This window comes from Oryx dammah, unplaced genomic scaffold (assembly GCF_014754425.2).
Source record: "Oryx dammah isolate SB20612 unplaced genomic scaffold, SCBI_Odam_1.1 HiC_scaffold_6, whole genome shotgun sequence".
Classification (NCBI taxonomy): domain Eukaryota; kingdom Metazoa; phylum Chordata; class Mammalia; order Artiodactyla; family Bovidae; genus Oryx; species Oryx dammah.
This window is the reverse complement of record NW_024070190.1, coordinates 1228216-1254197: the sequence shown is the minus strand read 5'-3', so window position 1 is coordinate 1254197 and position 25982 is coordinate 1228216. Positions and strand designations below refer to the sequence as shown.

The window sequence follows — 25982 nt, the reverse complement described above, 5'->3', positions numbered from 1 at the left end:
AACATCCGCTGGATCATCAAAAAAACGAGAGAGTCCCAGAAAAACATCTATTTCTGCTTTATTGACTGTGCCAAGGCCTTTGACTGTGTGGTGGTGGTTGAGTCATTGTGTCTGACTCTTGCAACCCCGTGGACTGTAGCCTGCCTGACTACTCTGTCCATGGGATTGTGTAGATCACAACAAACTGTGGAAAATTCTTCAAGAGATGGGAATACCATACCACCTGACCTGCCTCCTGAGAAATCTGTATGCAAGTCAGGAAGCAACAGTTAGAACTGGACATGGAACAACAGACTGGTTCCAAATTGGGAAAGGAGTATGTCAAGGCTGTATATTGTCACTCTGCTTATTTACCTTATATGCAGAGTACATCATGTGAAACGCTGGGCTGGATGAAGCACAAGCTGGAGTCAAGATTGCCAGGAGAAATATCAGTAACCTCAGATACACAGATGATACCACCCTTATAGTATAAAGTGAAGGGGAACTAAACAGCCTCTTGATGAAAGTAAAAGAGGAGAGTGAAAATGCTGGTTTTAAACTCAACATTTAAAAAATAAGATCATGACATCTGGTCCCATCACTTCATGGCAAATAGATGGGGAAACATTGGAAACAGTGAGAGACTTTGTTTTTGGGGGCTCCAAAATCACTGCAGATGGTGCCTGCAGCCATGAGATTAAAAGACGCTCCTTGGAAGGAAAGTTATGACCAACCTAGACAGCATATTAAAAAGGAGAGACACTACTTTGCTGACAGGTCCATCTCATCAAAGCCATGGTTTTTTCTGTAGTCATGTATGGATGTGAGAGTTGGACTGTAAAGAAAGCTGAGGGCCGAGGAATTGATGCTTTTGAACTGTGGTGTTGGAGAAGACTCTTGAGAGTCTCCAACCAGTCCATCCTAAAGGAAATGAGTCCTGAATATTCACTGGAAGGACTGATGCAGAAGCTGAAACTCCAGTACTTTGGCCACCTGATGCGAAGAACTAAGTCATTGGAAAAGACCCTGATGCCAGGAAAGATGGAAGGCAGAAGGAGAAGGGGATGACAGAGGATCCCCTTGTCATCGCTGACATGATAGACCTGAGTTTGAGCAAGCTCCAGGAGGTGGTGATGGACAGGGAGGCCTGGCGTGCAGCAGTCCATGGGGTTGCAAAGAGTCAGACATGACTGAGCGACTGAACTGAACTGACCTTCCTTTGGGAGAAGGCAGGGTTCTGTCTGGCAGATTACCTCACAAGTGTTGGCCAGGAAATTCCAGATAAGACTGTTAACACTGTATTACAAGGAGAGGCTGAAACTGCAGTTAGGCTAGAAAGCTTTGGTTTGTTGATATTGGGTTTAGCACAAGTGACTCCATTTTGGGCCTGTTGTCTCTGTAAATCTTTGTTTTCCTGCCCTTCTTTTAGCTGGTTGGGTTTATATGTGGAGCCTTTAAACCACCTCTTTCGCTCTGAAACTTGAACATTCTCTCTGCTCTTCAGTAATCAGCATGGTGATTTTAACTTTGAATTTTGCTGTAAGAAATTTTCTCAATGTGAATTCTCCTTCATTTGGCTTTGAATTTCCAACTTAAACTATGGCTCCCTGTTCCAAGTTAGTTAATTGTTCACTCTGATAATGAATACATGGTAGTATCATGAATTTACTTATTACAAAAAACTGTGAATATAATACCTATATTATATATTAAATATAAAATATAAATAGGGGTTTCCCTGAGAGCTCAGTTGGTAAAGAATCCGGCTGCAATGCAGGAGACCCTGGTTTGATTCCTGGGTTTGGAAGATCCATTGGAGAAGGAGTAGGCTACCCACTCCAGTATTGTTGGGCTTCCCTTGTGACTCAGCTGGTAAAGAATCCCCCTGCAATGTGGGAGACCTGGGTTCAATCCCTGGGTTGGGAAGATCCCCTGGAAAAGGAAAAGGCTACCCACTCCCAGTATTCTGGCCTGGAGAATATACAGTCCATGGTGTTGCAAAGAGTTGGACATGACTGAATGACTTTTCACTTCTTTTACTTATATTAAATATAGTTCTCCCTTGCCATAGCACTGTTAAGGATAACAAATGTGTTATCTTTACTTTCTTTTTCCATTTATTTTATTTTTTCAAATAGGCAGTCTGTTCATGTTTTAAAAATGCAAAACAGTGGAAGGTTTCCACATTGAAAAGTTTTGCTCCCATCCATTTCATCCACCCAATTTCCTCTACTGTCTTTTATATTCTTACAGAATAGAGTGTCTCTAGGCAAATATAACACATGTATTTTTTTTAATTAAATTTTTTTATTGAAGCATAGTTGATTTAAAATGTGTTAAATAATAATTCTACTCTTACTTCCTCCATTCCTCAGCAAAATCTGTTTTGCTTTTATGAAAAGAAAAATCTGTTCTACTTTTATAAAGTCTTTGATTATCATTGTTCCCATTTTGTCCAAATCTGCTTTATCTGTGTTTTTCTTGACATGGTACTAATATGACAAATTAACATTATTTGTTATAGGGGGCTTCCCTGGTGGCTCAGATGATAAAGCATCCGCCTGTAATGCGGGAGACCAGGGTTCGATCCCTGGGTTGGGAAGATCCCCTGGAGAAGGAAATGGCAACCCACTCCAGTATTCTTGCCTGGAAAATCCCATAGACAGAGGAGGACCCTGGTAGGCTACAGTCCAAGGGATTGCAAAGAGTTGGACATAACTGAGCGACTTCACTTCCTTTCTTTCTTTCTTAGAGGAATAATGTTAGGTTAGAGAAATAATTCTGGCTTTAAAACCAGCAGTGATGTGCACTGCATACTTCCTTGCCTTCGCTTATGCTGTTCCCTCTGAGTTGCTGCTGCTCAATGGTGAACCTGCAGACGCCCTTTCAATTCCAGGTCACAAGCCCGTGTGAGGCCTCTGTGAACTTTTGTCAAACAAAGCTCTTTGCTCTTCCTGTTGTGTTCTAATAGCCCTTTCTAAATTCCTCTGAATTCCCCTGGCACAACTAAATAGTGAATGATACAAAAAAGAATGTGTGAACAAATCAGCTCTTTGACTAATACTGTTTGTTATTTCTGTTTTACTTGAGCTTAACCTTCAGTTGGAGTTAAGCTTGAGGTGCGTGTTTGGGGCACTCTACATTCTTATAATTCAGATAACTCTCCCTCGTTTGAAGAAGCACTTTCATGAGGTGTTCTTTCCTTGCACCCTGAACAGATACTAAAGAATGTTTATTTATCTGCTGCCTTTATCACAGCAGATTTGTAGCAACATCATGTGTGTTGTGCACAGATGAAATGGGTTATCTGCATGCTTTCAGACCGACTCGGTATGTTCAGATTAGGTAAACATGGGTCAGAGATATCTCCTTGATGTCTACAAATTAGAAATCTTGTCTGTATGTCTATTCCATACGTACCATATACAGAATGTCATATACATATTTACTGTGCGTGAATATATATCTTGAAATAGTTTCAACACCATGTTGAGAGTCAGCAAATCTGCGTTCATATGCCATCTCTACCATTTACCAAGGGCGGGACTTTGGATAAGGTACTTCCCTCATGTGAAAAACGGGGACAGTAATACTGCCTGCCTCACAGCAGTGCTGTGAGGATTGCATGAGATAATGCCAGTAAATGGTGGATGTGGTAAGCCTAAACAGTAAACGTGGCCCCTAGCAGAGGTGTGGCCCATGTGAATGTAACAGTAGCGTGTACAATTCCAAACTCTTTCTTTCACAGCAGCACTGACAGGTTGCTCTCAGATCCTGAACTGAGTGCTGCAGAAAGCCCACTGGCTGACAAGAAGGCTCCGGGGAGTGAGCGCGCTGCCGAGAGGGCCGCCCAACAGAACAATGAAAGGGCCCGCCTTGCCCCACGGCCATCATACGTCAACATGCAGGTAATGAGTAAAAAAAAGGAAAAAAATGGGAGTGTCATCCAAATATAAGCTGTCTAGATTGAGGGAAATGGGGAATTCACTGAGCCTTTAGCAGTAGAGCAGAAATTCCATTTTCCTTCTGCATGCTCGGCTCAGTTCACTTCAGTTGCTCAGTTGTGTCTGACTCTTTGCAACCCCATGGACTGCAGCACGCCATGCCTCCCTGTCCATCATCAACCCCTGGAGTTGACGCAAACTCATGTCCATTGATTCGGTGATGCCTACTCAAAATTAAGTTTAAATATATATGCAGTAGTTAGGAATTCAGAGAAGGCAATGGCACCCCATTCCTGCCTGGAAAATCCCATGGATGTAGCCTGGTGGGCTACAGTCCATGGGGTCCCTAAGAGCTGGACACGACTGAGTGACTTCACTTTCACTTTTCACTTTCATGCATTGGAGAAGGAAATGGCAACCCACTCCAGTGTTCTTGCCTGGAGAATCCCAGGGACGGGGGAGCCTGGTGGGCTGTTGTCTATGGGGTTGCACAGAGTCGGACACGACTGAAGCAACTTAGCAGCAGCAGCAGCAGCAGTTAGGAATTGGTTTTGCTATAGACATTAAAAATGAAATGCAGGATTTAGTTTAAGTGAGGAGAATTCTTTAAAATATTAAAAGTGATCTAACATGGTTTATGTCACTGTGTCTTATGCAAATGACATTTTTCATCTGTTACTTAAATAATTTAGATAAATATGCAAGCTACTATTTCTGAGCATTTACTACCTCATGACATAGTCTTAGATAAATAGATATAATCTCCTTCTATCTGTGAAATGGGGAAGATGAATTTGTTTGGTGCTCCTTAGACAGTTATAAAAATAACTAATGTGAGGCTTTAGTTTTTTGAAAGGAGATACTAAATATTATTGATGATTATGTTGGTTCACAGATTTTTATGATTATTTTACACAGTTTCCTTAGCACAGATTTTCTCTGTATTCATTTTCAAACTATTGGTCCAATTACCAAAAAAAAAAAAAATAAGACTATTGATCATGGAATCAATCAGATTCTATTGATCATGGAATGACCATGACTATTGATCATGGAATCAGATTTCTGAAAATCTGATTTTTATATTGATCACAATATGAAAGATAAGGATTCTGTGCTTTTAGAGATGTCTATAAACATTTGGCTTCAGCGTCTGAGTTAATGGGTAGACGTACCTACTTCATAGTAAGATATATCATCTCCTTCTCCCCACCTCCAAAAAAGAAAAAAACTTCACAAAATCTTAGAAATAAAGAAGTTGTCACAAATATGTCAAAGAAATTAATTCATGAAACTAAATTATACTTCTGTAATTCCAGTGAAGACTACAGCACAGTCCTGCTTGTGTGCTTATACTAATTCTTTGCATTTGGACATTTTCATGTTTTCAGATGAATGTTTTTACAAAAGCCATGGCCTTTACAAGGTGCAAAGTTAAAAACAAACATTTATTACATTTTCTCTGGTGGACATATTTTCAGTTATTATACATTAAAGCTCTCTCATTTAAAAAGTATCAGATTACCTTATGGTCCTTTTGTGAGTTTCATCCATCTTGTGAGTCCCATCAAGTTTATACCTGTAGTGAACCATTTCATGTTCCTTTCTTTTAAGATGGATGAGAGTATTCCTGGTGATAGAGTTTCAATTTAAATAGATGTTATTTATTTCATTAATGAAGAGCTGACTTTTGAAATCACTAAGAAATCAATGATAAGAATTACTGAGCTTTGATAGGGAGAGAAATGGAAGACTTCTGTGATTTCTGGAGCTAAAGATGACCTTTGTCTCCTGACCATTCTTGGACTTCTGAATCTCCAGCTCTCTTTTCACATTTATCTCACTTTCTCATTTATTTTGTGGTTATTTCTCTTACTCATCCCTGCTAAGCCTCCATGTGATTTGAGGCTATAGATCATTGTTTTATTCTTCCACAAAGTGTAGCACAGTATCTATAACCAGAAGGCACTCGATAAATATTTATTGAACAAGAAGGCACTCAATAAATATTTATTGAACAAGTAACTTTAGACTCTCCCTTCATCTTGCCTTAGACATTAGTTATTAAAAGTTGATTTTAACTCCTAGAGCCATTTTAGACCTAGGATTTCAAAAACATTATCAAACTGTGTTGTCTAAAAATCTGACCCTCCCCATTTACTGCCGTGTTCCTTCGGGTTGGTCAGAGTCGGCCAGTTTACTTTCATTATTTTGACCCAATCATTTGTAGTACTTTTTGCTTTTAGAAGAATCCTGTTTCAGACCATAAATCATATGGACACCCTGCATATGATGGTATAGTCCTCCGGGAGGAAGGGCCAAAGGGCTCTTGTCAATGGGTTCTTGACCTGTCTTTGAGACTTTTTTTTTCCTAACTTACTGAAGTATAGTTGATTTACAATATTGTGTTAGTTTCAGTTGTATAGCAAAGTAAATAAACATATATATGTATATGTCTCTCTTCTTAGTTTTTTATTTATAAGAGAAATTTTAAAATCAAGCCTAAGTTCCTGAAACACGAGAGTTGAGCCCGGAGTCAGCATTTGAGATGTAGCCATATCTGGACTTCTTCAGAACTTACCTCGGTCTCTCTACAGACTCATCTGTGCCACAGTCACTTATTCAGTGTGGATGAGAAGAACAAATGGTGTCACCCTAGTCCTGTGCCATACAAGATAAATAACTTTCATTTTTTAACTTAGGTTTATATTTTTATTTAGGTTTAGTTTTAATGTTCTGCTTGTGTCACTATTAAAGCTAGACATTTGTCGTTTATGTCACTTTAAAAGCATCAGTTCAGTTCAGTCGCTCAGTCGTGTCCAACTCCTTGCGACCCCATGAATCATAGCACGCCAGGCCTCCCTGTCCATCACCAACTCCTGGAGTTCACTCAGACTCATGTCCATTGAGTCGGTGATGCCATCCAGCCATCTCATCCTCTGTCGTCCCCTGCTCCTCCTGCCCCCAATCCCTCCCAGCATCAGAGTCTTTTCCAATGAGTCAACTCGTTGCATGAGGTGGCCAAAATACTGGAGTTTCAGCTTTAGCATCATTCCTTCCAAAGAACACCCAGGACTGATCTCCTTTAGGATGGACTGGTTGGATCTCCTTGCAGTCCATGGGACTGTCAAGAGTCTTCTCCAACACCACAGTTCAAAAGCATCAATTCTTGTGCTCAGCTTTCTTCACAGTCCAACTCTCACATCCATACATGACCACTGGAAAAACCATAGTCTTGACTAGATGGACCTTTGTTGGCAAATTAACGTCTCTGCTTTTGAATATGCTCTCTAGGTTGGTCATAACTTTCCTTCCAAGGAGCAAGCGTCTTTTAATTTCATGGCTGCAGTCACCATCTGCAGGCTCTTTAGTTTAGAGCCACTAAAGAGGCTCTTTAGTTCCTCTTCACTTTCTGCCATAAGGGTGGTGTCATCTGCATATCTGAGGTTATTGATATTTCTCCCGGCAATCTTGAGTCCAGCTTGTGCTTCTTCCAGCCCAGCGTTTCTCATGATGTACTCTGCATATAAGTTAAATAAGCAGGGCGACAATTTACAGCCTTGACGTACTCCTTTTCCTATTTGGAACCAGCCTGTTGTTCCATGTCCAGTTCTAACTGTTGCTTCCTGACCTGCGTACAGATTTCTCAAGAGGCAGGTCAGGTGCTCTGGTATTACCATCTCTCTCAGAATCTTCCACAGTTTATTGTGATCCACACAGTCAAAGGCTTTGGCATAGTCAATAAAGCAGAAGTAGATGTTTTTCTGGAACTCTCTTGCTTTTTTGATGATCCAGCGGATGTTGGCAATTTGATCTCTGGTTCCTCTGCCTTTTCTAAAACCAGCTTGAACATCTGGAAGTTCACGGTTCATGTATTGCTTAAGCTTGGCTTGGAGAATTTTGAGCATTACTTTGCTAGCATGTGAGATGAGTGCAATTGTGTGGTAGTTTGAGCATTCTTTGGCATTGCCTTTCTTTGAGATTGGAATGAAAACTGATCTTTTCCAGTCCTGTGGCCACTGCTGAGTTTTCCAAATTTGCTGGCATATTGAGTGCAGCACTTTCACAGTGTCATCTTTCAGGATTTTAAAAGCATAGATGATGCCAATTAAGTTACATAATTTCATAGGTTGTTGTGACATCATACCATTTTACCCAAATGAAGAGGGGATTTTGAGAAACAAAGGAGGCCAATAGTAGATAACCTGAAAGTATTTTGAGAATGCATTATTTTGAAATTTAGCATAACTCTTATTAACTTATTCACTATATGTTAGCATATATTGATCCTGGTATGTTAAATATTCATAATAAAGAGGAATTTTTTTCCCTTTGAAGGAAGATTTCTGACTCTTGTGACTGTCATGCCTTAAAGTCAAAAGTAGTATATTATTATAATGAATTGGTTTTGAAAACATGTTTAAGTTTATCAGACTTGTATGGATTACTGTCACATTATGGAGCAGAGCTTAGCGTTTGTCTCAGGCAGGTTCATGGGCTGTAGTCGTGTAATCTTTTTGTGGAGTATTGGTGTGACATTTGCATAAACTGACAATAAAGATATTTTCTGTCTATTTTAGGCATTTGACTATGAACAGAAGAAGCTATTAGCAACCAAAGGTATGTGATATATTATGATCTCTACTTTGACTTTATTCAGTAGACACATAAAAAGTTTTTCAGTACTGATATTAATTGAGAAACTGGACTTTCACAAAAGGAAACTGAGAATATTTAGGTTTAAGTTGCATAAACTTTGTTGAGGTTGAATAGATTAGCATTAGATCAGTTAAGAAATAATGTGTCATTTTAAAATTTACTGTTACTTTGTATAAAATGTTTTATGAAGACATTTTAAGGTGTTTTGTGTTAAGAAATGATATTCAGTGGTAATTTCTTTACATATATCAGTGAAAAAATACTCATCAATGTTGTATTTAAGAAATGCATTAAAAGTAGCAAGCGTTTGTTTTATGTTCTCTTTTCCAAAGCTATGTTAAAGAAACCAGTGGTGACGGAGGTCAGAACACCCACAAACACCTGGAGTGGGCTGGGGTTTTCTAAATCCATGCCTGCTGAAACCATCAAGGAGCTGAGAAGGGCCAACCACGTGTCATATAAGCCCACAATGACGACCACCTTTGAGGTTTGTAGAGTCATGCCCTACTTACTCTTCCCGTCGATTCTCTCAGCAAAAGAGAACCATCTTCCCTCCTCTCCCATTCTCTAGTTACATAAGGACAATTTCTTAATGGTGATTTGCTTTAATTTCTAATATTGTATACATATTGCTATGAAATAGATACAATCTGATATATTATGATCTTTTGTTTTCTTTCAAAGTTGTTGATCAGCTGTGAAGGATATTTGGATAAATATGTTTTTGTTAGGGGAGAACGTCTGAGAGCAGGGCTGAGATTAAGCAAAGGGCATATGTAATATGCCATAAAAAGTGTATAAGGAATTCCTTCATTCCAGGGTATCACTCGCAAGCCCACCAGAGAGGGAAAAAGCAATTATTCAACAAAAACAAGTTCTGAGATCTGAGTTAAAAATTCAGTGTATTCAGATGTGCCAGGAACACCGCAGGAAGTATCACAAACAAGAGCGCCAAAACATTATGCTTCCCAGATGTTCGCTGCAGGGCTTAGGGGTGAGACGGGGAAGCTGGCATCCTCAGCATAGGGAGAAGGAACCCAGAGCTCCTTGCTTCTCGGCCGGGCTGTACGTGACTCAGTCAGCAAGGCCTTTTCAGTCGCAGAGTGTCAGATTTTGGCTGTAAGTCTTTTGCAAGTGCAGGTGGAGTTAGAATGCGTGCACACGCACACACTCACACACACAACTGCAGAGACTGCACAAACGTAAAAGATGGATGAAAATGGTCCAAGAATCACAATGTTCCGTCAGACCACTGGAGGTTCAAAAACAAATACTGGTTAAGCATTTCATAATTGTTAGTCTGATCACTAGCATTTGCAGATTGACCTTCATTTCTCCACTCATTTTCTTTGTAATAAATTAGAATGTTGATGAAAGGCAAATACAAACATGCGATTTTTTCCCCCTTTGTCTCTTTGAGAAAGTGAAAAAGAAAGTACTATTGAAATACTAAAAAGCACAGTCTCCTGCAAAGTTCATTGTCAGACTTACAGTAGCGACTTGGCGGGGTATATTTAAAGTCTGAAGTTACTGTTGGCAGCTAGAATGCAGGAAGCATTATGAAAGATTTGAGGCCCTAGGAGGTATACACCCCTCTTTCTGCCATTATTGCTCTGAGAGAAAGTCAACATCTCCTTTCATTGGCAGAGACCTTGAAAACGGCTGTGCTCATTCTTAGGCTTCCACTGATAGCTGCAGTCGTCTGCTCACCCCCACCTTCAGCAGAATGGAGCTTTAGGTGGTTGATTATGTTTCTGTCATTTCAGAGATGAAATAGTTCAGTTTAGAAATGCTAATTCAGTTCTGTTCTCAGAGACCAATAGTCTGACAGGTTGAAATGATGGTCGTTCTAATAAAGTAGTTGTCAAATGCAGGGGCTATGGGAACCTGACAGCCGCCACCAACAGACGTACAGCTTTGATGGGTGACTTCACGCCTCGGAGCCCGTTTTCTCATTGCAGTTATTTTCAGCATGCTGTGGGAGAAGGCATCCAGTGCTTACTGTGGTGTGCAGGAAGTCTCAGTGATATTTAGCAACTACTGTTATTTCCACCAAAGAACTTTACCCCGAGGAAAACCCAAGAGCCTGATGAAAGATGTGATTCATATACATATATGAATGCTTATTACTGGAAGTATTTCTGTACATTCAAACTAGATATGCTTTTTATATCTAAAGGAAGACTTTAGAGTGTTACATGAACACATAATGTGCTAGTAATAATTACCATAAATCACATTCATTTATTTCTTTGATGTTTTATATGGTACATTTTCATCCACGAGCTTATTTGATCCCTATAAATTCCTAGTGAGGGAAAGGGTCCCAGATCAGTTAAGTGTCTTACTTGAGGTCATGAGAGTAGTTGTTAGAAAAAAGGACTTGAATTCATTTTGCAAAATTTCTTTATCCTCGTTTTCCTAATGGTTTAACTCAGAGGGTACATAGCAAGTTAGTTAGTGTTAGTCACTCTGTCATGTCTGACTCTTTGCAACCCCATGGATTGCAGCCCACAAGGCTCCTCTGTCCATGGAATTTCCAGGCAAGAATACTGGAGTGGGTTGCCATTTTCTTCTTCAGGGGATCTTCCTGACCCAGGGATTGAACCCGGGTCTCCCACATTGCCGGCAAATTCTTTTCCATACAAGGTGGTTTATAAATGCTCTGCTGCTGCTGCTGCTGCTGCTAAGTCGCTTTAGTCGTGTCCGACTCTGTGCGACCCCATAGACGGCAGCCCACCAGGCTCCCCCGTCCCTGGGATTCTCCAGGCAAGAACACTGGAGTGACTTGCCATTTCCTTCTCCAGTGCATGAAAGTGAAAGGTGAAAGTGATGTTGCTCAGTCCTCTCCGACTCTTAGCGACCCCATGTTAAAAGATATAAGAATCACTTGGTGCATCTAAAAATGCAGACTCTTCCCCCAGCATCTCACTTGTCAGGGAAACCGCCAGCAGGAACCAGTAATTTACATTTTCATCAAAAACCTAGTCTGATTCTGATGCAGGCGCCCTCCTGGAAACACTGCTCTGCAGAGACCTACTGTAAGGGGAATGACTCAGACACGGTGTCAGAAGCTGGAGGGCCTCTGCTCTGGGTCTTGTCCAAGGACGAATAGACCACTCTCTGTGGGCTTGAGTTTGCAGGCTCCTGACTCAGTGGCTGAGTCTCTCCTGGGGCTTTTCTTGGTTTGGTTCTCTCGGGCCAGCCTGTTCCACCTTTCTGGCTAATGTCTAACAGCTCGTTCACATTGAAAGGTCGGGGAGAGGATGAAACCAGCGAGATCAGTTCCAGGACATTCACCAGGTAACCTGCTTTTATTCACGGCCCCTTTAAACAGTGGTGATAAGAGAGAGAATCAGGCTTTCTTAGGGAATGGTTCTAGATTCTTGCAGTGTGGAGGACTTTCATATGGCCCAAAGCCATCGAAAGGAGGTAAAAGGGCCCTTACCTGGCATGATCTGATACTCTGAAGCAGCTGCTCTTTGTGGATCCCTGCCCTCCTCTTTATTCTGCTAAAACTCAGAGGGATTGTAAACTGGGCAATTAATGGGTTAGAACATAGGGACAGGGTGGGAATTGAGAAGGACCTGGGGAAAAGTGGAGAGGGCTTAAAATTTTTTTAAAAGATTTACCACATCTCCCCTTGCAGCACTATTTTAAAATCAGAGGGTAGTTACAGCCAGAATGGCCACCATCAGAAAATACACAAGCAATAAACGCTGGAGAGAATGTTGATGGGGATGTAAATTGGTATAGCCACGATGGAAGTTTCTTAAAAAATTAAAAATAGAGCTACCTTATGACCCTGCAAGGAGAGCAAACCAGTCCATCCTGAAGGAAATCAGCCCTGAATATTCATTGGAAGGACTGTTGCTGAAGCTGAAACTCCAGTACTTTGGCCACCTGATGGGAAGAACTGACTCATTGGAGAAGACCCTGGTGCTGGGAAAGATTGAGGGCAGGTGGAGAAAGGGACAACAGAGGATGAGATGGTTGGATGGCATCACCGACTCGATGGACACGAGTTTGAGCAAGCTCTGGTAGTTGGTGATGGACGGGGAAGCCTGATGTTCTGCAGTCCATGGGGTTGCAAAGAGTCGGACACAACTGAGCGACTGAACTGAACTGACTGATGACTCTGCAGTCCCACTCCTGGGCATATATTCAGAGAAAAACATGGTCAAAAAGGATATATGCACCCTGTGTTCACTGCAGCTCTGTTTACAGTAGCCAAGTCATGGAGGCAACCTAAATGTCCGTTGACAGGAATGGATAAATAAGATGTGGTACATATATACAAACAATGGAATGTTACTCAGCCATCTAAAAGAATGAAATAATACCATTTGCAGCAACATGAGGGACCTAGAGATTGTTATATTGAGTGAAGTAAGTCAGAGGAGAAATATCATATGACATCCTTCATATGTCAAACCTAAAAAGAAATGATACAAATGAACTTACAAAACAGAAACAGACTCATAGATTATGAGAACGAGCTTTATGGTTGCCAAGGGGATGGATGGGGGAAGGCATAGTTAGGCAGTTTGGGATTGACATGTACACACTGCTGTATTTAAAATGGATAACCAACAAGGTCTGTATAGCACATGGAACTCTGCTCAATGTTATGTGACAGCTTGGGTGGGAGGGGAGTTTGGGCGTGAATGGATACATGAAGATGTATGGCTAAGTCCCTTCACTGTTCACCTAAAACTATCACAACATTGTTTGTTAATTGGCTATACACCAATACAAAATAAAAAGTTAAAAAAAAATAGGAGGTAGTTAGAAACACTCTTTTCCCTTATTCTTTTCCAAAGAAAACCAAAACCAAATGGACAAGTAGAATGCTCTGGAGAAGCACGTTTAGCCAATGGGTCCTGACTGGTGTGGGTTACCCAGTGTGCAAGGGGATTAAGGCACATGGGTTTCCTGCTCTAGGAAGCTTGCTTTAGGCAAGAAACTGATGCTTTGAACACCCTGTTCACATTACTGAGAAACTAGACTTGAGCGACTGTTTCCAGTTTTAAGGCATTTTTGAGAAATTAGACTTTTCCAAAGAACTCCTTTAGATAAGAAGCAAGTAGCTTTAGGCTTATTTTTGTTTTCTTCAAGACTTAAAAGTATGACCCTGTCCACTTAATGATATACTGGAACAGCAAAGGTCACACAAAAGGTTGCTTTGACCTGCAGTATTTCTGTTACATCAACAGAACTAAAAAAGTTTTGGATTTTCCTTTTCTTTTTGCCACTTATCTCTTTAAAGGCATTAGAAATGGTTGCGTATTTTCTGGAGCAGATAAAACCTGAATCGGAAGTTAAAAGGTTTTAAATTTACCCCTAAGAGTAATGAGGTTGTCTGACTATTTTAAGTCTTACAAATCTAAATAATCTTGTGATATTTACCAGTTTGTTGTCTTCTAACATATCACAACAAACTGCTAAATATCACAAGATTATTTTTTATTTAATGTTTTTAGAAAACATCATGTTTAGCCAGATCTGAGATAACTGTGTGAATGAAATCAGCTTAGATCTTAGATGAGTGACTTTTTAATACTCAAAAAGAGTTTAGATACAGAAATTTTAAAATATATAGAAATACTATACTACAATACTACATAATGGTCTCTTTCCTGGTAATTAACCAGTTTTGAGCATGTTCTTATTTCTCTTGCTGCATGGAATTTATCTGGTTGAATAATGTTAATGATGGTTTTAGCTGCAAAACCCATTTTTTTGGTGTGAGGAGCCTTCCTTTCCTTAGGCCCCTTCCCAAAAGTCAGCAAAAGGGATCCCATAGATGTAGGAAAAGGTAACTGTGAGATCTAGTAATTCTGCAAATATTTATCAATAAGCATTTCCTGTGTTTTAGATGCAGTTCTAGGCATTAGATACAATGCTTGAATACAGATTCTTGCTTTCACGGATAGAGCTTTTTTTTGGTGGGTAGAGAGAAATATATAAAAAGTTAACCAGAAGGCATTAAGTAATAAAAGTTCTTGGTAAATATGAAACAGGGGCTATTTTATATTGGGTAGTTTTAGCTGGCTTTAATGAGCAAATGACATTTAAGCTAAGACCTACATGGCAAGAAAGGGCCAACCTTGTGAATATCTAGGGAAATAGTACTAGGCCAGGGAAACAGCTGGCATTATCATATTGGAGTCAGAGCAAACTGGTAAGTTCATGGAGCAGAAGGTGGATAGGGTGGTGGAGCACTGAAGATAAGGCTGGAGAGACAGGCAGAGACTTGATTATGGAGCATTTCAGCCCATGGTAAAGTACTGGCAAGGGATTATTATAGGACTGTATGCTGAGAGTTTTGTTCTAATTTGCATTTAAAAAAACAACCTACAACCTAGTTGCTTCATGGAAAATGGATTATTGGGGTGGGAGGCAAGAAAAAAAATCAATGTCCATTAAACAGGCTATTAATGTCACTGGTGGAGACTGGTAAAAGTAGGTAGATTTAGGGCACGTTTAGATACGACACTGATAAACTGACAAACTGGATATAGTGAGTGGATGAATGACTCTGGCTCTTAGAAGTCTGGCTCGAGCAACGGGGTGAATGGTCATCATTTACTGAGATGCAGGGATCCTGGGAGAGGAGTAGATTTGAATGTAGCTGGTGGGGATGATCGTGAACAATACGGTTTCAAACACTCTTAAGTTTATCATGTCTGTGAGACAGTAAAATGGAGGTGTCAGCTTGGCAACTCCGTGATGCTAAATTTCAGTAGAGAATTCAAACCCAGAGGTAACAATTTCAGTCATGGCTTGTTGCGGTCCTTTAATGGACTGGAACTTGGTGGTCCGGAGTCGACGATAAGAAAGTAAAGGAGAGAAAGAGGCTGATATTCCTTGGTTTACACAGAAAGCCAATAAAGCCCCTGCAAGGGGCTTGCTCTGTTCACAAAGGCCTCAGGCGCCCTCTCAATGGGGTGAAGGTGCAAAGCGCCTTCTCAGAGGGTCTTAGAAGCTGGGGCAGGAAAGTGAACTCAGAGGGCCTCTGCACTCCAAAGAAATAGCCTGAGAGAGAGAGAGGAAGAAAGACACGGGGACCAGAGCTCTGATGGAGCAAAGGTGTTTTCATCAACATGGTGTAGGCATATATACTGTAGTTATTCTCAGCAAAGATAAAGATTAAAATTCCAGACTTACAAAACATAGGTGATCCATATTAAAGAGAGAGAGAGTTGTAAATAATCACTTTTACCATATGGTTCACAAGAAGGAAGAGGCTACTTATCACCGTGCAGAAAAACTAACAAAGGAAATGCCTGGATCCCTCAGCTCTGGGAGAGGCTTGCCTCTCCTCTTAATTCCTGAATATTCAGGAATTAATAAGGAACAGAGGATTTCTGACAGATCCAGAACAGCACACAGGAAGCCTCCTGTTAAATGCTTCTTGACAATGGCTGTTGTTAAGCTTTGAAAAAGGTTGTGATTACTGATTACTTAAGGAGAAAGTGTAGAGAGAGATGATAAGGAATGTGAAGACCAAACCTGACATTTGGAATAGAACAGAGAGGAAGACCCTACAGTCGGGATGCAGTGGGGCAGATGGGAAGTCTTGAGAGTGGTGTCATGAGGGCATCATAATGCCCTGAGGAAAGAAGTGTTGCAGCCGGGCACTGTCAGCTGTCGGTGTGCTGCCGTGGGAGTGAATGGAGTTCAGTGACCTGAATAGTAAAGGATTCTCTTGGAATTACCCAGTAAACATGAAACTTGGGTTATTAGAAAACGTTGACCTTAATACTATAGATATATAGTGTAAAGTATAGTACCTGTAATATAGTGATTAAATAAATGAATAAAGAATGAATAAATGCAGGTTAGGTGTAAACTTTGAGATCTTTTAAATTACTATTTTTACTTTGATTTGGGAGAGTTCATTTTGATTTCCAGGCACTTGTCATTTGCTGGACAGATCATGTGCTTATTTGGGTGAGATAAGAAACGCTGGACTGGAAGAAACACAAGCTGGAATCAAGATTGCCGGGAGAAATATCAATAACCTCAGATATGCAGATGACACCACCCTCATGGCAGAAAGTGAAGAGGAGCTAAAAAGCCTCTTGATGAAAGTGAAAGAGGAGAGTGAAAAAGTTGGCTTAAAGCTTAACATGCAGAAAATGAAGATCATGGCATCTGGTCCCATCACTTCATGGGAAATAGATGGGGAAACAGTGGAAACAGTGTCAGACTTTATTTTTTGGGGCTCCAAAATCACTGCAGATGGTGATTGCAACCATGAAATTAAAAGACACTTACTCCTTGGAAGAAAAGTTATGACCAACCTAGATAGTATATTCAAAAGCAGAGACATTACTTTGCTGACTAAGGTCCATCTAGTCAAGGCGGTGGTTTTTCCAGTAGTCATGTATGGATATGAGAGTTGGACTGTGAAGGCTGAGCACCGAAGAATTGATGCTTTTGAACTGTGGTGTTGGAAAAGACTCTTGAGAGTCCCTTGGACTGCAAGGAGATCCAACCAGTCAGTTCTGAAGGAGATCAGCCCTAGGATTTCTTTGGAAGGAATGATGCTAAAGCTGAAACTCCAGTACTTTGGCCACCTCATGAGAAGAGTTGACTCACTGGAAAAGGCTCTGATGCTGGGAGGGATTGGGAGGAGGAGGAGAAGGGGACGACCGAGGATGAGATGGCTGGATGGCATCACGGACTCGATGGACATGAGTCTGAGTGAACTCCGGGAGATGGTGATGGACAGGGAGGCCTGGCGTGCTGCGATCCATGGGGTCGCAAAGAGTCGGACACGACTGAGCGACTGAACTGAACTGACTGAACTGAACACAGGACAGCGCCAGATTCCTCTCTGCTCTCCATTCTGTGAGCTCGATTCCTCTCAAAGCTCTGGGTGTGGCTGCAGCACTGCCCTGCTCGTCCGAGTGAGATACTAGGCAGAGAATCTCGACTGTGTCAGATGGAGGACTTGCCTTGTGGTTCCCCCAAACAGGAATCTTAGCACCTACTCCTCCAAATCTTACAGGAGTGACTCTTTTTACCAGGGGCTCTCAGAACTCCACCAGATGTCCATTTCATTATAGGGGACTGGAGTACAAAAGTAGGAAGTCAAGAGATACCTGGAATAACAGGAAAATTTGGCCTTGGAGTACAAAATGAAGCAGGTCAAAGGCTAACAGAGTTTTGCCAAGAGAATGCAATGGTCATAGAAAACACCCTCTTCCAACAACACCAGAGAAGACTCTACATGTGGACATCACCAGATGGTCAGTACCCAAATCAGATTGATTATATTCTTTGCAGCCAAAGATAGAGAGGCTCTATACAGTCAGCAAAATCAAGACTGAGAGCTGACTGTGGCTCAGATCGTGAACTCTTTATTGCCAAATTCAGACTTAAGTTGAAGAAAGTAGGGAAAACCATTAGCCCATTCAGGTATAACCTAAATAAAATCCCTTAACGATTATACAGTGGAAGTGACAAATAGATTCAAGAGATTAGATCTGATAGAGTGCCTGATGAACTATGGACCGAGGTTTGTGACATTGTACAAGGCAGTGATCAAGAAAAAGAAATGTAAAAGGCAAAATGGTTGTCCGAGGAGGCCTTACAAATAGCTGAGAAAAGAAGAGAAGTGAAAGGCAAAGGAGAAAAGGAAAGATATACTCACCTGAATGCAGAGTTCCAAAGAATAGCAAGGGGAGATAAGAAAGCCTTCCTCAGCGATCAATGCAGAGAAATAGAGGAAAACAATAGAATGGGAAAGACTAGATATCTCTTCAAGAAAACCAGAGATACCAAGGGAACACTTTATGCAAAGATGGGCATAATAAAGGCCAGAAATGGTATGGGTCTAACAGAAGCAGAAAATATTAATAGGTGGCAAGACTACACATAGAGCTGTACAAAGGAGATCTTCATGACCCAGATAATGACAATGGTGTGATCACCTTCTAGAGCCAGACAAAGTCAAGTGGGGCTTAGGAAACAAAACTACGGACAAAGCTAGTGGAGGTGATGAAATTCTAGTTGAGCTATTTCAAATCCTAAAAGATGATGCTGTAAAATTGCTGCACTCAATATGCCAGCAAATTTGGAAAATTCAGCAGTGGCCACAGGACTGGAGAAGGTCAGTTTTCATTCCAATCCCAAAGAAAGGCAATGCCAAAGAATGTTCAATTGCAGTCATCTCACATGCTAGCAAAGTAATGCTCAAAATTCTCCAAGCCAGGCTTCAATAATATGTGAACTGTGAACTTCCAGTTGTTCAAGCTGGATTTAGGAAAGACAGGAGAAGCAGAGATCAAATTGCCAACATCTGTTGGATCATTGAAAAAGCAAGAGAGTTCCAGAAAAACATCTACTTCTGCTTTATTGACTACGCCAAAGCCTTTGACTGTGTGGATCACAACAAACTGTGAAAAATTCTTCAAGAGATGGGAATACCAGACCACCTGACCTGCCTCCTTAGAGATCTATATGCAAGTCAAGAAGCAACAGTTAGAACTGGACATGGGACACGAGATTGGTTCCAAATTGGGAAAGGAGTACATCAAGGCTGTATATTGTCACCCTGCTTATTTAACTTCTAGGCAGAGTACATCATGTGAAATGTCATGCTGGATGAAGCACAAGCTGGAGTCAAGATTTCTGGGAGAAATGTTAGTAACCTCAGATATACAGATGACACCACCCTTATGGCAGAAAGTGAAGAAGATCTAAAGTGCCTCTTGATGAAAGTGAAAGAGGAGAGTGAAAAAGTTGGCTTAAAATGCAACATTCAGAAAACTAAGATCATGGCATCTGGTCCCATCACTTCATGCCAAACAGATGGGGAAACAATGGAAATAGTGACAGACTTTATTTTTTCGGGCTCCAGAATCACTGCTGATGGTGAATGCAGCCATGAAATTAAAAGATGCTTCCTCTTTGTAAGAAAAGCCTGTGGCCAACCTAGACAACATATTAAAAAGGAGAGATATTAGTTTGTCGACAAAGGTCCATCTAGTCAAAACTATGGTTTTTCCTGTAGTCATGTATGGATGTGAGAGTTGGACCATAAAGAAAGTTGAGCACTGAAGAATTGATGCTTTTGAACTGTGGTGTTGGAGAAGACTCTTGAGAATCCCTTGGCCTGCAAGGAGATAAAACCACTCAATCCTAAAGGAAATCTGCCCTGAATGTTCATTGGAAGGACTGATGCTGAAGCTGAAACTCCAATACTTTGGTCACCTGATGCGAAGAACTGACTCATCTGAAAAGACCCTGATGCTGGGAAAGATTGAGGGCAGAAGGAGAAGGGGACGACAGAGGATGAGCGGCTGGATGGCATCACTGACTTGGCAGACCTGAGTTTGAGCAAGCTTCAGGTGTTGGTGATGGACAGGGAAGCCTGGTGTGCTACAGTCCATGGGGTCGCAGAGAGTCAGGCGTGCCTGAGTAACTGAGCTGAACTCAGAACTCCTCTGCTTACCCTCTTATCAACATCTTCATAATGAAGGAAGAACACTTCACCATGTGTATATGACCCAGTGTCCTTGGTATTCTTGCCTGGAAAATCCCATGAACGTAGGAGGATGGTGGGCTACAGTCCATGGGATCGCGGAGAGTTGGACGTGACCGAGCGACTAAAACACTTTCGGTAGATGGAGGAAAAGACTATAAACAGGTCCCACACCCTGTTTTTGAGAATATACATTTGTGGGTAACTGCTATGGCCAGCAACTGACATAAATGATAGGGGTCTAATGTGGGTTCTTTCTTCCTCCCACTCTGGGAATCTCACCTTATTAAGCATTTTTCCTGTCTGGCTTTGTCTACAGGGTTCATCAGTGTCCCTTTCAAGGTCCAGCAGTCGTGAGCACCTGGGAAGTGGAAGCGAATCTGACAACTGGAGAGACCGAAATGGAATAGGTCCTGCAAGTCATAGCGAATTTGCAGCTTCTATTGGCAGCCCCAAGCGTAAACAGAACAAATCAAGTGAGCTTTGACTTTTCATCGTTTTAGATGTAATCTGCTTTTAATTTACTTTGTTCAGTGTGATGTTCAAGTATAAACTCTGGACTTCATGCCTTTAAGAGTTTTGCATTACTCACATATCACCTCCTCTGAGAAGCCTTCCCTGTTTTTCCCAGGGAAGCAGGCCATTGGTTCTCTGCTTTCACTGCTTTGCGTATACACTCTCACGCTAGCATTTGTCTTAGTCAAGTACAGTTATTTGCATAACTGTCTCCTTGTATAGAACTTGAGATCCACAAGCCAGGGACTATATTCATTCAGTAAACTTTATTGCCCATGCACCAGACATTCTTTAAGGCTGTGTGTTCTTTCTTTAAGTTGAAATATAGTTAGCATATAATATTATGTTTCAGGTATACAATGTAAGTGATTTTACATTTGCAGGCATTACGAAATGATCACCATCATAAGTCTAGCAACTCCCGTACAGTTATTACAATATTACTGACCATACTGCTTGTGGTGGATGTTATATTCCTGTTGCTATTTTATTTTATAACTGGAGGTTTGTACCTCTAATCCCCTTCATCTGTTTCACCTCCCCAACTCCCTCTGGCAACCACTCATTTGTTCTCTGTATCTGTGAGTCTATTTTCACTTTTTTTTTTTTTTTTAGCTTTCACATATAAGTCAGATCATACAGTACTTGTCTTTCTGTTCTTGATGTATTTCACTTAGCAATATACCTTCTGGATCCGTCCATGTCGTTGCCCATGGCAGGAGTTCGTTTTATGACTAATACACTATTGTATATACGCCTTTTATCCATTCATCTATTGATGGACACTTAGGTTGCTTCTGTATCTTGACTATTGTAAATAATGCTGTAGTCAACATAGGGGTGCATATATCCTTTTGAATGAGTGTTTTTGTTTTCTTTGGGTAAATACCCAGAAGTGAAATTGCTGGGTATGGCAGTTCTAGTTTTGACTTTTTAAGGAACCTCCATACTGTTTTCCATAGTGTCTGCACCAGTTTACAATCCTAGTTACAGGAAGGCTATGCCTTATTTCTTAATTTGTTATTTCTTCCCAAATGTCTAACAGTGTCTGACACTAGTAGGTGCTTGGTAAATGTTTGTAGAATGAATATACAAATGAGTTATGCACACACACACATCAAGATGATGAGGAAAAGGCAGGAATGTAAAGGAATCGAGCAGAATGTGATCAAATTAATTCTGTCTTGGACAACAGAAGAAAGTCTTCCCAGTGACCTGTAGCTACCAAAGGTGAAGAGAAGATTTTTCACATTGACAAGATGTAGCTACATGAAAAGTTTAAAGCATAGGCTTTGAACAGATATGATTAAGACTCAGCATGAGTCAAGTGGCTGTGTCTGTAACAGCACCCACATGTCTGTATAAATAGGTCAACAGACAAGAACTGACGGAGTAATCACAAGGTATGCCCCTAATGTCTTTTTTCAGGATTTCGAGTCCTAAAACACATATCTTAGACTATTTGAAGAATACTTGGAGAAAGGTGATTTAAATGAGCATAGTAAACAGTAACAGCTAGTTGTTACCACCAATCAAGTGGGCCATGTTGTCCGAGCCTCAGATTTGGAAAAACAAGTCACGGTGTCAGCCAACTCTAAATTAGAAACCAGGGTCTGTTCTTTTATTACCATGTGTACTGTCAATAGCTGTCTGAAGCCTTCCTGTTAGTCCTGGTCTAGGTCACCCACCACTGACAGGAGGATGGAGCTGAGAGGTAGGCTGGTGCCAGAGGTATAGCCAGGGTAGGAATTATCTCCATTTTATCTTGCAACATAAATTAGCTCTGTGCCTCTCCTCTGTCCTTATCCCCTTTCCTTTCACTTAACACTAGATAATTAAAATTGACTGTGCAAGTTAGCTGCATTGAAATTAAGGACTAGGGATAAGATAGGGGATTCATTAATTTAAAAAGATTGATTAAAGAAGCACTGTTCTTTGGCCTTTGTCAGATGTTTTAAGAGCCTGGGGTAACTACTGTAAGTAGTTAAGATAAAACCAATTTTTTTTTTTAAAAAAGCTGTGTACCATAATAAATATTTATCACTAAGAGTATTTTAAAATATTTTTAAACTTTTACTGATGTATTGCTTAACTTAGCATCTGTAAAGTATTATCATTTAAACACGAGCAACAAAACATGTCATCAATGTAAAAAAGAATGTAAACGTCTCTTTGTTGCTGTTCAGTCCCTAGGTTCTGTCCAACTCTTTGCAATCCCATGGACTCCTGCACGCCAGGCTCCTCTGTCCTCCACTATCTTCCAGAGTTTGCTCAGATTCATGTCCATTGAGTCAGTGATGCCTTCTAACCATCTCATCCTCTAATGCCCTCTTCTCCTTTTGCCTTCAGTCTTTACCAGCATCAGGGTCTTTTCCAGTAACTTGGTTCTTTGTATCAGGTGGCCAAAGTATTGAAGCTTCAGCTTCAGCATCAGTCCTTCCAATGACTATTCAGGATTGATTTCCTTTAGGATTGACTGGCTTGATCTCCTTGCTGTCCAAGGGACACTCAAGTCTTCTCTAGTGTTTGAAAGCATTAATTCTTTGGCACTGAGCATTCTTTATGGTCCATTTGTACATAACTACTGGAAAAACCATAGCTTGGCCTGTATGGACCTTTGTTGGCAAAATGATGTCCCTGCTTTTTAATGTGCTGCCTAGGTTTATCACAGCTTTCCTTCCAAAGAGCAAGCGTCTTTTAATTTCATGGCTGCCAGTCATGTCCGAAGTTATTTTGAAGCCCAAGAAAATAAAATCTGTCACTGCTTTCATTTTTTTCTCATTTATTTGCCATGAAGTGATGGGACTGGATGCCATGATCTTAGCTTTTTTAATGTTAAGTTTCAAGCTAGCATTTTCACTCTGCTCTTTCACTCTCATCAAGAGAGTTCCCCTTCACTTTCTGCTGTTGGGGTGGTTTTATTATCTGCATATCTGAGGTGGTTCATGTTTCTCCTGGCAGTCTTGATTCCAGGTTGTGAGTCATCCGGCCTGGCATGATGCACTTTAAACAGAAGTTAAACAAGCAGAGTGACAGTAGACAGCTTTGTCCTACTCCTTTCTCAGTTTTGAATCAGTCAGTTGTTCCACTGTTGTTTCTTGACCCACATACAGGTTTCTCAGGAGACACAGGTAAGGTGGTCTGGTATTCCTGTCTCTCTAAGAATTTTCCAGTTTGTTATGATCCACACAGGTTAATGGATTTAGTGTAATCAATGAAGCAGAGGTACATGTTTTTCTGGAACTCCTTTGCTTTCTTTGTGATCCAATGAATGTTGGCATTTGATCTCTGGTTCCTGTGCCTTTTCTAAATCCAGCTTGCGCATCTGGAAGTTTTTAGTTCATATACTGCTGACGCCTAGCTTGAATGATTTTGAGTTATTACCTTGCCTGCATGCAAAATGAGCACAACTGTACAGTAGTTTGAGCATTCTTTGGCATTGCCCTTATTTGGGATTGGAATGAAAACTGACCTTTTCCAGTCCTGTGGCCACTGCTGAGTTTTCCAATTTGCCGACATAACGAGTGCAGCACGTTCACAGCATCATCTGGTTTAGGATTTTACGTAGCTCAGTTAGAATTCTGCCACCTCTGTTAGTTTTGTTTGAGTAATGCTTCCTATGGCCCACTTGATTTCACACTCTAGAATGTCTGGCTCTAGGTGAGTGACCACACCGTAGTGGTTATCCCACTTTTTTGTACAGTCATCCCTTTTCCGTATAGTTCTTTTGTGCTTTCTTGCCACCTCTTCTTAATTTCTTCTACTTCTATTAGGTCCTCATCATTTCTGTCCTTTATCATGCCCATCCATACATGAAATATTCCCATGATGTCTCCAATTTTCTCGAAGAGATCTCTAGACTTCCCCACTTTATTTTTTCCTCTACTTCTTTGCATTGTTCCTTTAGAAGGCCTTCTTAGCTCTCCTTGCTATTCTCTGGAACTGTGCATTCAGTTGGGTATGTCTTTCCCTTTATCCTTTGCCTTTTGCTTCTCTTGTTTCCTCAGCTATTTTTAAAGCCTACTCAGACAACCACTTTGCCTTCTTCCTTTTTTTTCCTTTGGGATGATTTTGGTCACTGCCTCCTATATGATGTTATGAACTTCCATCATAGTTCTTTAGGCACTCAGTCTACCAGATGTAATCCCTTGAATCTATTTGTAACCTCCACTGTATAATCATAAGGGATTTGATTTAGGTCATACCTGAATGCCTTAGTGATTTTCCCTACTTTCTTCAATTGAAGCCTGAATTTTGCAATAAGGAGCTCATGCTCTGAGCCACAGTCAGATCCAAGTCTTGTTTATGCTGACTGTATAGAGCTTCTCCATATTTGGCTGCAAAGAACATAGTCTGATTTTAGTGTTGACCATCTGGTGATGTCCATGTGTAGAGTCGTCTCTTGGGTTGTTGGAAATTGCTGTTTGCTATGACCAGTGCGTTCTCTTGACAGAACTGTTAGCCCTTGCCCTAGTTCATTTTGTACACCAAGGCCAAACTTGCTGTTGTTCCGGGTATCTCTTGACTTCCTACTTTTGCATTCTAGTCCCCTGTGATGAAAAGGACATCTATTTTTGCTGTTACTTCTGGAAGATCTTGTAGATCTTCATAGAACTGGTCAACTTCAGCTTCTTGGCATCTGTGGTTGGGCATAGGCTTGGATTACTGTGATGTTGAATAGTGTGCCTTGGAAATGAACTGAGATCATTCTCTCATTTTTGAAATTGCACCCAAGTACTGTGTTTCCAACTCTTTTGTTGACTATGATGGCTACTCCCTTTCTTCTTAAGGATTCTTGCCCAGAGTAGTAGATATAATGGTCATCTGAATTAAATTCACCCATTCCCATCCATTTTAGTTCCCTGCTTTCTAAGATGTCATTTTTGTACCAAGTCTTTAAAATATGGTGTGTTATTTCACATTTACAGAAAATTTTTAAATTTCCACTAGCAGATTTCACGTGCTCAATAGCTACCAGTTGCCAATGGCTACTGTACTGATCAAAAAGGTTTTAGGTAATTTTCTTGACACCCTTTTCGAAGTCACCAATATATAGGTTTTCTCTGGGAATCCCTGTTATACCAGTTGTTCCACTGTAATTCTTGTTTTTAAAATTTTTTTATTGGAGTTCAGTTGCTTTACAATCTTGTATTAGTTTCTACTGTAGAGCACAGTGAATCAGTGATACGTATACATATATTTCTTCTTTCGGGGAGTTTCCTCTAATTTAGGTCACCACAGACCACTGAGTAGAGTTTGCTGAGCTATACAGTGGACTCTCATTAATTATCTATTTTATACACAGTATCAATAGTGCATGTATGTCAGTCCCAATCTCCCAGTTCATCCCATCACCCTTCACTCCTTCCTCGGTGTCCGTACAT

At 40.7% G+C, this 25982-nt stretch overlaps 1 protein-coding gene across 1 annotated transcript in view; it reads left to right on the top strand.

The window, feature by feature from the left end:
- The window catches only part of LOC120865383 (protein bicaudal C homolog 1), a 354738-nt gene that overhangs the window by 316280 nt on the left and 12476 nt on the right, over nt 1–25982 (top strand). Inside the window, exons 15-18 of the mRNA XM_040242641.1 lie at nt 3731–3890; nt 8507–8546; nt 8918–9072; nt 20402–20558. Coding sequence (XP_040098575.1) covers nt 3731–3890; nt 8507–8546; nt 8918–9072; nt 20402–20558 — 512 coding nt within the window. The remainder of the gene's footprint in view (nt 1–3730; nt 3891–8506; nt 8547–8917; nt 9073–20401; nt 20559–25982) is intronic.